At 42.9% G+C, this 12880-nt stretch overlaps 6 protein-coding genes across 6 annotated transcripts; 3 read left to right on the forward strand and 3 right to left on the reverse strand.

Moving 5' to 3' along the window:
- Nucleotides 1–108: 108 nt before the first annotated feature.
- On the forward strand, nucleotides 109–1563 carry STP1 (Stp1p; the record flags this gene model as incomplete). The annotated part of the gene is made up of 1 exon (XM_003678948.1): nucleotides 109–1563. One exon carries the CDS (start codon nucleotides 109–111, stop codon nucleotides 1561–1563), a length of 1455 nt encoding a protein of 484 aa, XP_003678996.1.
- A 322-nt stretch (nucleotides 1564–1885) lies between these two features.
- On the forward strand, nucleotides 1886–6217 carry SPP41 (Spp41p; the record flags this gene model as incomplete). The annotated part of the gene is made up of 1 exon (XM_003678949.1): nucleotides 1886–6217. The coding sequence occupies one exon, from the start codon at nucleotides 1886–1888 to the stop codon at nucleotides 6215–6217; it is 4332 nt and encodes a 1443-aa protein (XP_003678997.1).
- Nucleotides 6218–6364: 147 nt separating this feature from the next.
- ERG11 (sterol 14-demethylase) lies at nucleotides 6365–7957 on the reverse strand (the record flags this gene model as incomplete). The annotated part of the gene is made up of 1 exon (XM_003678950.1): nucleotides 6365–7957. The coding sequence occupies one exon, from the start codon at nucleotides 7955–7957 to the stop codon at nucleotides 6365–6367; it is 1593 nt and encodes a 530-aa protein (XP_003678998.1).
- Nucleotides 7958–8273: 316 nt separating this feature from the next.
- On the reverse strand, nucleotides 8274–9434 carry RMT2 (protein-arginine N5-methyltransferase; the record flags this gene model as incomplete). The annotated part of the gene is made up of 1 exon (XM_003678951.1): nucleotides 8274–9434. One exon carries the CDS (start codon nucleotides 9432–9434, stop codon nucleotides 8274–8276), a length of 1161 nt encoding a protein of 386 aa, XP_003678999.1.
- A 113-nt stretch (nucleotides 9435–9547) lies between these two features.
- SOD2 (superoxide dismutase SOD2) lies at nucleotides 9548–10246 on the reverse strand (the record flags this gene model as incomplete). The annotated part of the gene is made up of 1 exon (XM_003678952.1): nucleotides 9548–10246. One exon carries the CDS (start codon nucleotides 10244–10246, stop codon nucleotides 9548–9550), a length of 699 nt encoding a protein of 232 aa, XP_003679000.1.
- A 535-nt stretch (nucleotides 10247–10781) lies between these two features.
- PKH3 (protein kinase PKH3) lies at nucleotides 10782–12866 on the forward strand (the record flags this gene model as incomplete). Its single annotated transcript, XM_003678953.1, has 1 exon — nucleotides 10782–12866. One exon carries the CDS (start codon nucleotides 10782–10784, stop codon nucleotides 12864–12866), a length of 2085 nt encoding a protein of 694 aa, XP_003679001.1.
- Nucleotides 12867–12880: the final 14 nt, after the last annotated feature.

The following is a 12880-nucleotide window of genomic DNA, read 5'->3' on the forward strand; positions in this document are numbered from 1 at the left end:
TTCATCAGGCAAGTCTAATAAGTACTAGATAGACTTATTTCGCTGGTAGTTTTTGAAAGGTGAGGTCGTTTTAGTGGATCCGGATCTGGAGTTATTGCAATTGAAGATATGCCATTTGTTCCATTGCTGAAGCTTGGCTCGCGTATCTGGGAGTTATTCCAGCAGATTGTGGAAGTCGTGGTGATCAGTGAGAATGATGAAGTAAAGAAGGAAGATAAGGAGGAGAAAGTGGAAGTAAAAAAGGTAGAGAGTCGCGAAGCGGCAGAATTGTTCCCCAGGAAGCATAATGTGGATTTGAATCTGTTTAAGGATGTCTCTGTGACTCCCTGTGCAATGGATATGTCCACTATGGAGACTCCGATGACTATGACGGTATCACCAGAGGGGAATGTGAGTTGTAAGCTGAAGAATGAAATTAAAGCGACATCTCCGATCACACCAGAGAGTAGTACAACTGCCAAGACTCCGACTCCTGATGGTGTTTCTCCTCAGGATGAGGTTGCAAAGGATAAAGAGGTCTTTGTTTGTCACTACTGTGATGCAAAATTTAGGATCAGAGGGTACTTGACGCGTCATATCAAGAAACATGCGATTCAAAAGGCTTATCATTGTCCTTTTTTCAGTGCAGAGGCTCCGCAAGACATGCGTTGTCACAACTCTGGTGGGTTTAGTCGTAGAGATACTTACAAGACTCACTTGAGGGCAAGACACTTCACGTATCCAAAAGGTGTGAAACCTCAAGATCGTACGAAATCTTCCGGGCACTGCAGCCAGTGTGAGCAGTTTTTTGAGAATACCGATCAGTGGGTCGAACAACACATTGAAACCGGTGAGTGTAAGGCTTTACCAAAGGGATATTACAGAAACATCAAAAGTGAGAGGAAATCCGGGAAATTGAGAATGATCAAGGTCTCTACGGGCCATTCTCGTTTCATTTCCACTGCACAGAGTGTGGTGGAGCCAGAAGTCTTGCTCAACAAGGATGCTTTGGAGGCAATGGCTATCGTGGCTCAGGATACTAAGAGATCCGATCTTCTTTCCAAGTTTGGGAACAATAAGATAATGATGAGCTCAACATGCTACAAGGGAATTAAACCAAAGAAAGATCCAATGTGTAAGGGTAAAGAACCAGAGCTTGTTACAGGTGAGCTGCGACTCTCGAGTAATAACTACACACCTTTGGACGCATCTGGTCCCGAATCTATGGACGACGAAACAGCACTCAACGAAATATCATCCTCGATAAATTTTTCACCAATGGATAATCACCTCCTGGAACCCGTGCCATCGTCGTCGTCACAATCATCTCACGAGGATCCCGTGGTGGCAACCAAGGGCGTTGTGCAACCGGTGTTGTTTAACGATCCCTTCAGTGTTCCACTGGACTTGGAACAGTGTTCTTTTTCAAATGGGGCAATTATAGGGGATCATACAACATACAGGAAATCAAGCGATGAGATGTCGAAGGTCGACATGGATTACACACTTTTGGGACAGGTTAATTTGAGAAACAGCGAACAGTACATGAATCTATACAACTACAATTTTGGTACCAATCTATGAACCGTGATACGAAAATAAACTTTCGTTGTGAAATATTGCTGGCCACTATTAACGAATTCAAGAATCAAATTAAATAAATGCATAGACACTCATTAGGTAAGTACCATTAAACAACTCTTTAATCTAATCTTTGTAGTGTAAATACACACTTGAGAACTTATTATTGGTAATTGGAGGCGGGTAATAAGCACTTTTATTGAATAGTTTAAAAGTAATAACACTTCTAAAGTCATCGCATATCTTGTTTACATTCAAAAGATACCAAAGCTAGCTAGAATCAACTCTTTTATTATTGAATCAGCTATACCGAGATACTGCGGGCATGTCGGATGATCGTGGTGACGATTTGAACTTCAACGAGCTCGTTGGTAGTCTATTGAGCTCACACAACGCAGATGAAAATCGTGAAGAGCTGGGCATCGGTACGAAAAAGCCAATTGCTTCAAATGATCATGAAAATGGGGAAGTGGAGCTACCGGAGTTTGGTGGGGGAGAGGAGGATGATGCGTTGGCTGCTGTAGTTGCCAATGCTATACAAAATATGGATGATGAGCCTGGCGAGGTAGAGGAAGTGAATGTACCGAGAGAAGAGAATTTTGAGGTAGGTCATGGGGATGAAGAGCAGGAAGATCAACAATGGGCACAAATTTTGCAACAAGGTATTTTGCAGGGTGCTGCAGGAAGACATGATAGTAGTCAACAGGAAGAGCAATTGGATCCTGATGATGAGAATCTACGGCGAGCAATCTTAGAGTCTTTGGGTGAGTTGAATGTTGTAGATAGAGAGGTTACGGAGAAGGATAGTGCAACAGATACTAAGAGCAAATCGAAGAAAAGTACAAAGAAGAAGAAGAAGAAGGATAAAGATCACAACAAGGATAAAAGTACTAGTACTAAGAAGAAGAAACCACACAAGAAGGATAAAGCGGGTAAAGACGACTTATTGGATTTCGATGATGTTATCAAAGGTTTTATGAGGCAGGGTGCGGAAGTTCCAGAGGCAGAAGAATCAGAAGAAGTTGGAGACGCTGAGACTCAGGCTTTAGTTGAAGCTACGCTAAAAGCGTTTGAACGTGAACTGCTCAGCTCCCAAACAGCTCCCTTCGCTGCCAAACCCAAAACCTCATCAAAAAAGAAGTCCACTGCCAAAACTATTTCAACCACTGCAAAGGATGATGACAAGGGTGCAGCAAAGGCAATAGCGACTTCGGCGGCTGAATCATCAAATGTTGTTTCGGAGGCACCAAAGAAGAAGAAGAAAAAGAAGAAGCAGTCTAAAGGAGCCGAGAAATCGAAGGATGTTTATGAAGAAGATGAGTTCTCACGGGCTTTAGCCGAAATGGTAAATGAGGTGGTCAAGACATCTTTAACCGACAAAACTACCGAAGCTCCCGAGATACCTGAAGAATCTATACCAACTATTCCTGAACCAATAGCAACATCTCCAGAGGACCAGATCGAACAACCTGTTGATGCTGATCAAGGCGCCCAAGGCGAAGAGACGTTTGATTTGAATCAAATTATGCAAAAAGCCATGTCTATGGCTTTTCAAGAACAAACACAGGAGAATCTCGACAATGTAGCCATGGAAGAGTTTAATCGCGGACTTCGAGATCTAAATGTTTCAGAGATCTTGACTACTGGGAAGCAGAAGAAGAAATCAAAGAGTCCTCGAAGGAAAATCAGCACGGAGAAATCCAGGTTAGCAGGGACTACCGACTCATCAAAGAAGAAAATCACACCAAAGCCTGCCATCCCAGCGGAAGAGGCTCTTCGGAAGAAATATTCTCAAGCTGCAACAGCCGCTGCAGCAGCCGCCCGGAAGCGTATAGCTGCTAAAAACAAAGTCTCTAGATTGCAAATGAAGTCAGAGCGTAAAAAGGCTCGTGAGGAGAGAAAGTTACAGAAAAAACAAGCGAAAGAGCAATTAGAGCTCGAAAGAAAGGAACTAGAGCTTATTGTCGCAAAAGGCCCACCTTATCCTCCAGATTTGAGGCTAACAAAGAGCGGAAAACCTAAGAAGCCATACAGAAGATGGACGCTTGAAGAAATGGAAAAGAGGGCGTCTATGCCTCCAGGGGAACTGCAAAATGTTGGTAAGGTCAAAAAGCCAAGGAAGAAGAAATCGAAAAAGTTGAAAAAGATGCCACTGTCGACACTGAAAAAGATACCAATATTCAATTTCATTCGAGGAAATGCTACAACAGATGTTAAAAACAACCTCAAAGATGGTGACGAGACCGTTAGGGAGCTACCGCTCCAAACGTATCACCTAGACATAAACAAATTGGCTCCTCCTGACACAGTCTCTCCAGAGCAGTGGGAAAAGGAAAGGAGGATTAAAGAGGAACAGGTTATTGTTCCAAAGTCAAATGGGTCTGCTCAATTTGCCTTTGATGCGGCACGGAAGACTGTAGTTCGCAGAGAGAAGATACCGCTCCACCCACCATGGATTATACCAAGCCAAGTACCATTTGCACTGCCAGTGGCAAGAAGGAGAAGAAAGGAAAGACTAAAGGAACCTAAGCGAGCACACCGGAGTCTACGCGAAAGACGGAAATCAAGAGAAGGCCGAGCTTCTTTCAGTTCCAACGTCAGGGCAAAAATTATTCCTGCTGTGTTATTACCCATCATCAAGACACTTAAGGCGGCAGCCAGAGCGAAATCAGCATCTGGTGCGTCTTCAGAAGAAGCCAGCAGACACTTGGTCACAATTATTAGGCATACGAAGCGGTCCATCGCACAAACATTAAGTATGGCGAGAAGGCAATCAGTGAGAAATTATACTGCTATTAAATCAGAAAGCGACCTAGATAAAAGACCAAGTGAAGCTGGCATCAAAAAAGCAGCAAAAATACCCATCTTTAGCTTGGCCAGGATTAAACAAATTGATACTAGCGAAGATGACTCAGTTAAGCTACAGAAGGCAAATAAATTCTCTCCAACTGTAATCAAGCTCGAAGATGAGCATTCACTCGAGGACTTCGAGAAGAAGACAAAAAAACTTTCGCCGGAAGAACAGCACATAACACATAAAGGACAAGCCATTGACCGTCAAGATAGCGCAGGCGCTCAGGAAACTCCCCAGCAGGTTTTGTCACCGGACGATTCTATGATAGACGAAACTTTGAGGGAGCATTCCGCAGCTGATAATCATACTTCAGCAGAACGTGAATATTCTCAAGAGAATGAGACCCAACCAGCGGATGAACAAGAGGTATCATCGACACATATGACTTTCCCTGAAAACAGTAAAGAAAATCACGTCGAGAGCTCGCATACGGATTCCAGGGATGATGTTCCAGGGATCCACCAGGAAATGGACAAGAAAGAATCAAGTGACACTAAAGATGATGTGTCTCGCGAAAAAGCTCGAAGGCTTGCAGAGGAGGGCCACCTTGACCCAGCAGCAAATGAAACTTCTACAATTCACCAAACTTCGAATGTAGAGTCGCATCCAGTAGAATCACCTAGCAAACATGGACGGCTATCACTTTTGAAAACCGAAGTTTCAGAGGGCGCCAGCCTTGATCAAAGTTCCCTTACCTTTTTGAAAGATACGCTTGATCAAAGTGATCTGAAAGGAGAGCAAAAGGTCCTCGACGTTTTGGATAGTCTTGTGAAGGACCATCTTACGAACTCTGATGAAAACTCTGTGGGTTTGCCTGCTGATGTGCGGAATATTATATCAGCTACGATTGAAGAATTGATACCCGCAATAGATGAACAAGAGACAAGAATTGAAGATGAACCACAACCCAAACGCCGGAAGGGTCCACCACCAGTGTTGAATCTAGATGGACTTGTACCGCCAAACAGTTTGCATATCATACCCAAAATTGAAGAGACGCCGAGACCATCTGTTGTTAAAAAGGCCTCTCCCAAGGTTAAGAAGCCTCGTAAGAAGGCCGAGCAGCCTGTTCTCCTGTACGCTTTTGACGTTCCTGACTTTAAAAATATGCAGGGGAGAAGAACTATGCTACTCAAAAGAGCTAAGAATCATTTAACCAACGATGAAATGAATATACTGAAGAAAGAGATTAACAAGGAACGTAAAAGAAAATGGAGGGACGCAAATGTCGAGAAAAATTGGGAAAATGACCTGCGTGCCAGAATGAAGAAGCGTGCAAACGCTAAGTTCGGCGAGAATGATTCGCTCGAGAAAGGCAAATGGTATCAGGATGAAGTTAATAAGAGTTTAGCTGAAAGGGGCATCAAACAAGAGGACATTGACAAAGCCAATGATGGTAACTCCGACAAGAAGAACATCGGTTCGACCAATTTAAGTGATAATGAAGTTTTGAATATGATAGCATCAACTTTGAATAAACTGGATGTCGCTCGTCTTCTTGAACAGGAGCTCAACGAGGACGCTGCAAATTTTCCAGAGAACAAGATTAATGGGAAGAAAAAAGGAGTCTCATCGAAAGAAATGTCGACTGCCACTAGGAGCATCGAAGGAGTCGAGCATTCTAACGTGATGATTCCACCTTACAACGAGCATGAATCTTTCCATGAGGAGGTAATTAACTGCAGTGCGACTGAAGAACTAGATGAAACCGGTAACGCCAAACGGCCCTATCCGGACGACATCCCAGTCAGTGTCCCTCTCATGAAGAGACCGAAGGCTTTAAGTACGCAGGAGGATAAATAAATTGATATATAAGGGCCTATTGTAACATTAAATTTTCAAATTCTACGAAAGCATTAAAAAGTTTAAAAAAGGTTATTCGTTTAGTTCTCTGAACAATAAATATTGTTTATCATAATATATAGTAAAATGGCCGATTTCAAAAGTTGTTTAAATCTTTTGCTCAGGGTTTCTCTTTCCCCAAACGACTTCAGCTGGACCGATTGGCAAAGTAACCATACTTTGGAAATCAGGTTGTGGGACTGTCTTGCCCTCAGGGAAGCGCCATTTGATGGTTCTAATGAAGATAGACATCAAAACACCCAGTTGCAAGAATGCAAAATGTTCACCAATACATCTATGTCTACCACCACCGAATGGCAAATATGGAGAAGAAACACCCTTGGAAATAGCACCAAAACCATAGTCAACTTGTTCACCACCGGAAGAGGAAGAAGCTGGATCATCATCCCAACGATGTAGATCAAACGTATGAGCATTAGGGAAGTATTTGTCTTGCAAATGACAGTAACCTGGGGAAACAAGAACGTGATAGTTCTTTGGAACAACGTAAGATGTGTTTGGAACTTGAATGTCTCTCATAACTTTACGGAATAAAGAATGTAATGGATGATGTAATCTCAAAGTCTCTTTGATCATTTGATTCAATTTAGGCATTTGTTGCAACAAGTCGTAAGTCACTTCCTTCTTACCGTTGTCCAGAACGCGCATTTGTTCATCGTATAGCTCTTGTTGAACATCCGGTCTCTCAGCCAAATGTAGCAAAGCCCAAGCAGAAGTAGCAGCGGATGTATGCTGGCCACCCATCAAAACACCAATCAACAAGTTAGCAATTTCCTGATCAGTCATCTTGACACCATCCTTATAAGTAGAGTTCTTCATTAGCGAATCGATCAAATCTCTGTCCTGAATATCGTTGTTCTTACGTCTTTCTTCGATCAAAGAGATGTAAGTGGAGGAAATAGTTCTCTGGGCCTCATCTCTCTTCTTATTAACAGCCAAAGGCAAGTTTGGGAAAACAAAGTTGACTGGAATGAAACCTTTATCCAAATCACCAAATAAGTATGCAAATCCAGTATCCAATTTATCTCTCATCTCCTTACCCAACAAAGTTCTAGAAGCAGTAAAGATAGTCATCTCTGGTTGAGTAACCATAACGTCAATCTTTCCAGAGCTCTTTTCGTTCATGTTGAAATTAGGAGAAGTTCTGAAATACTTGTAAACTTCTTCGACCATCAATGGCACATAACTTTGGAAAGCCTCCTTCGATAGAGCCCCTTTACAGAACTTCTTCTGCTCCATCAAACGGCTATTTGGACAATCATAAATAACACCTTTACCAAACACAGGAGTGGTCAAATGTGTGTATGCTGCCTCAGCAGAGACATCAGCTAGCTTAGCATTAAACACAAACTCGTGGCCCTTGGTACCCAAATAAACGGTCATAACTTTGCCCAGCAAAACGAACGAGAAAATGTCACCATATTTAGCCTGACATTCTGCAAAGAACTCGTATGGTCTGGTACCATAGGGAATTGCACTACCAAACCATGGAATCCAGTGAAAAACCATAGGAGGTCTATCACTTCTGAAAGAGTAAAGTAATTGCCATACTAAATTGTAAATGAATGGGGTAGCTACCACAATAGACACCTGCTGTGCCAGCGAAAGTGCCAAAAAGTGTGAGATGGCTGCCGAGCCGCATTCGACAACCTTACCCACAATAGAATGAGATTCAGACATTTTTCTAGTGATCAATTCCAGTTGAACAGCGATCAAAGACTATTCACAAAGTAATTGACCTCTCAAACGACTCTTATATAATGTTAAATAACAATCATCAATTCGTCCATCGAAGGCTGAATTTTCTTAAAATTGCACCATTCTTGCAGCGTCGTTCGAGCTAGTAGTGAAAAAAAAATATACACACGCTAAACGACTACTATTGTATTGTTATCTACAAAGCACTGTGACCGGGGCTATACGACTCCAGGAAGGTCAATGGCTGCGTATTAGTAAAGAAGTAACAGTCTATCGGTTGTAGCGAGCTTTTGAGAGCCTAGCGGAAAGTTATCCGTGGGTGATAGTAGTAATTGCAGTTGTAATACGAGCGCTTGACGGAGTGCCATTGCTGATCAATTGTGACTGGAACGGTCGTATACTGGCATTCTAAACCGTAGTCTTGAACATCGAGGGCTACGATGCGGCGGTAGACGTCATAACATAGTGATCTGTCTGCGCCCAGTCCGTTGAAGAAGGAGAAGACACCATCGGGCTTGAGCAGGCCTACGACAACACTGTAGAGGTCGAGCATATCGTCGTAGTGTTCGCTGAAAGTATCGTAGTAGATCCCGTCGAAGAAAACGGTACCTTCGTCCAGTAGAGCGTTTAGTGAATCCTGCCAGCGGCCTTCGAGCACTACGACATTGGGGCGGTCGTACCAGCCGTCGGCTTTCATCTTGGCTAGCACATCGGGATGTGCTTCGCAGATGTAGTGCTTGTGAGGGTGGTGTGATTGGATCAGGCCATCGATGATTCCCATGCCAAAGCCGATATTTAGCACGGTGAGTTCTCTCGCTGGGGGACAAATGGTCTTGGCAGCGAGGTCCATTATGTCTGTTTCCCAGTCCATCATAACACCATCTCTGTTTTCTTTGGTGACAAGAAATCCCTCTGTGTACTCTAGCTTGGTGTCTAGGTATGTATCCTGGTCATCAGCTGTATGATCGGCAATTTCTTCCTCTGTTGGTTCGATGACCTGTGGTTCAACGTCTGTGGGGTCTTCAATGAACTCTATCTCTCCGCCATTAATTTTCCGGTGCAGTAATTCTGCCGTTACACCTGCTTCCACGACTCTGCTGTACAATGGCCCATCTCTCTTTTGATTTCTTTCGAGCAGTAAATCTCCAATGGTCTTGTTCTCGTAGTCTATAAAATTCCAACCTGCACCATACTCGAAAAGCGTATTCATCATCTCCAAGACCACATCAGTCTCCTGCTGTGAGAGATCCAAAGGCAACGAACGGGCCAGAATATGCAATGGTGTGGTATTAGAGCTCGATTCACCAACATCGTCCGATCCATCTTTCATGAAAGCAGCCGCCTGTTCAAGCGTATACGTTGACGGTATACCACTCGAAAGGTATTCCTGCAGGCTTGTCAAGTAGTCCTGACCTATAGGTCTCGTTGGGAATGTAAGCAGATGATGCAGATCAGACATATTGGTACTCTATCTTTATGCGATGAGGTAGCTTTAATGTATACTATTTTTTTTTCACTTTTTTAAATAAGTTAAACAATGGTCATAGAATATATATAGAGTAGTTCCGTTGATCAATTGATCTCACAGCTATCGTATCTTCTGGCGGCTTCTTTCCAGTTGATAACGTTCCAGATGGCACCGAAATACTCAGCCTTTCTGTTTTGATATTGCAAGTAATAAGCGTGTTCCCAAGCATCGATTGCGACTAATGGGATCAAAGAACCAGTGACAGTATCCTGGTTATAAGTTTGCACAACATCAAGCTTACCACCGTTATCCAAGTTTCTCACAATGAAAGCCCAACCAGAACCCTGAACACCAGCCAACTTGGCGTTTGTCAACTTGATCAAGTTATCCAAAGAGCCAAATTGTTGCTTGATCTGGTCTGCAAAGGCTCCCTTAGGCAATTGACCACCACCTTGAGACTCTGGGGTCAAATTCTTCCAGAACAAACAATGGTTAGTGTAGCCACCACCATGGAATTTCAAATTTTGCTGAACACCAATAATCTTTCTTGCAATGGTTGGAGAAGGATCCTTTCCCAACTGCTCTTTCAAATCGGACAATTGCTCCACAGCAGTGTTAAAACCGTTCACATAAGTTTGATGATGCTTCGTGTAGTGCAATTCATTGATCTGACCAGAAATATAAGGTTCCAAAGCGTTGAAATCCCAGTCCAACTCAGGCAAGGTAACTTTGGTTCTCTTAGCGACAAAAGTTCCGTTCAAAGCGGCTCTACGCACGCTGTTAACACAGTTTTTGGCAAACATAATTTCTAATCAGTTCTTTCCTTTAGTATACAACACTAGATACTATATGGCTTGGCAATAGGTACCTTTTATACCATCAGTTGCGATTATATAAGACAACCCTTAGTGAATCTTTTAAACTTAATTGGCCGAGAAAAAATTGCCCAGGGTAAGAAAGTGGAATTTCACTTCACAACCAAAGACGTTAAATTAGAGCTGATAGAAGTCTATTCTAGCGCACTTTGAGAGTCAATGGGGTACTTAGTGGCTTCTAGAGTTGATTTCTAGCCTTCAAACGGCGAAATACCGGCTCTTGTAACTAGTTGTAGCGACGAAAAGCGGTCATTCGCTCAGGCAGTTATATGAGTAGCTGTGGGGCAGTTAGCTGGGGTCAACGGCTCGCTGGGCAATTGTAGGAGGTTTCTGAGGGCCTTCTGATGGCTAAATCAGGACGTACGAAACGACCCTTGCTTGTAAGTATCTTCTTGAGGTCAAAAGTTCGATGTAGATTGATTAAATGGGTCACTAATCTCTTCCAGGGCAAGGAGTTAAGGTGATGAATGATGCACGTAAGCGGTCACCGCATGATTTTGTGTTCAAGCAAGAATTGGGACATGGTTCCTACTCGACGGTCTACAAGGCAGTGGATAGAACCAATGCTAATCGAGTGTATGCGATTAAAGTGTGCTCGAAACAACATATTATCAAGGAAAAAAAGGTCAAGTACGTTACGATCGAAAAGAATACGCTGAACTTGCTTACAAGGGCTAGACATCCGGGAATCGTGAAGTTACATTATACTTTCCATGATGAGGAGAATTTATACTTCGTGCTGGACTATGCCCCTGGTGGTGAACTATTATCTCTACTGCATAGGATGAAAACGTTTAGTGAAATGTGGGCTTGTCATTTTACTTGTCAATTGATTGACTCTATGCAGTTTTTGCACTCACAGGGAATTATTCATCGAGATTTGAAACCGGAGAACTTGCTGTTGAACAATGAGGGTCGACTGATGATTACAGATTTTGGCACTGCAACTGGTACAGACTCTAGAGGGTCTTCTTTTGTCGGTACGGCCGAATACGTGTCTCCGGAGCTGCTTCTGCATAACCAATGCGATGTGAGTTCGGATATTTGGGCTCTGGGATGCATGATCTACCAATTTTTACAGGGATCGCCACCATTCAGAGGAGAGAACGAGTTACAAACGTTTGAAAAGACTGTTTCGTTGGACTATCCATGGAATAATCCTCAAGTGACCCCCAAAGGTATAAACCCCGTTGTTGTTGATCTTACAAGAAGAATCCTAGTGCTTGACCCTTCTGTGCGCCCCACTTTGCAACAAATTAAGCTCCATAAGTGGTTTGAGTTAGTCGATTGGAATAATAAGGAATTACTGTGGAGAGGAATATGGCAAATTCAACAGGCCGTACCGAGATCACCTCACCAAATGATTTCCAATAGGCAACTGCATGTCATAGACACACCAATAAGAAATATACCGATTACCAAGCAAAAGAAGAGGAAACCTGCAAAGGTCTCCAACACGACAAGTAGCATCGTCGAATGGAGGAAAAACTGGGCATGCTCGGGAGTAGATCCTTTGACACCTTCGGACTCACCAACTCAAGGGTACACGCCACTAAATAATCGTCCATCTTCACCTGCATTTATACAGCCCACTGTCAGATCAGCTCCTGTGTCACACCATCCACCGATACACAAATCGCCGGTACGGAAATCATCATCATCATCATTACCTCGTTTGATGGTCGACACTCAAAAAAGTGCAAATGGGATACCGTCCATCAACTCATCACCGATTGATATGCCCATCAATACTGTTAGCAAAGCAATTGTGGCACACGATAACTTCGCTTTGAAACAGGATTGTGTTATTATCTATGAAATACCGTACTATCTACAAGGACCAGAAATGTCATTGAAGAGTTATAACAGGGTCGACAATGATCTGATAACGCAGTTGGTTCAAGAACATGACGTTGAATTGAGATCGCGGCTCGTTAGTTTCTTAACACTATTCAAGGACGGAACTCTGTCGTATAGAACTGAGAGCAGTTCAAGACACATAATAAACATTGGTGATCCCAATTTGTCAATGTACGATTTCGATTTTAATCAGGAAAAAGGTACGGGGTTCTTGATTTTGGAAAGGTATAGGAACAAGATATGGTTTATTTCGATTCCATCGAAAAAACAAACTCCAGTAGGGTCTATAAAGAACAAAGATGAGTCCTGGGTTGCATGTTTTTTTAGAGCTCGACAATTGATGGAAGACCAAAAAAGTTTAAGTGATAAAGTTGCGGGCATCAAACTAACTGAACCTATTAAAACTACTAGACCCATAAGCAGTAAGGCACAAAGAAATGCATCATCGCCCGTTCTGGGTTCTAAAAGTCAACAACAGAGAAAAGCTAGCGCTTCGCGATCACCGGCGACTTCGCCAGTACTGGTGCAGTCGCCTACGATGAAACGATATGCAGCACCACAAAATATGGTAATAAGTAGTAGTCGTTACGAAGTGTTACATTCATTGAGGCCAAACAGTGCCAATGATGACGCCAGCAGTGGCGCTAGCGCAGCATTCAAGAATTTGCAAAAGAGAAAGGCTAAATAATCTTTAGTTCAACT

This window comes from Torulaspora delbrueckii, chromosome 1 (genome assembly GCF_000243375.1).
Source record: "Torulaspora delbrueckii CBS 1146 chromosome 1, complete genome".
Classification (NCBI taxonomy): domain Eukaryota; kingdom Fungi; phylum Ascomycota; class Saccharomycetes; order Saccharomycetales; family Saccharomycetaceae; genus Torulaspora; species Torulaspora delbrueckii.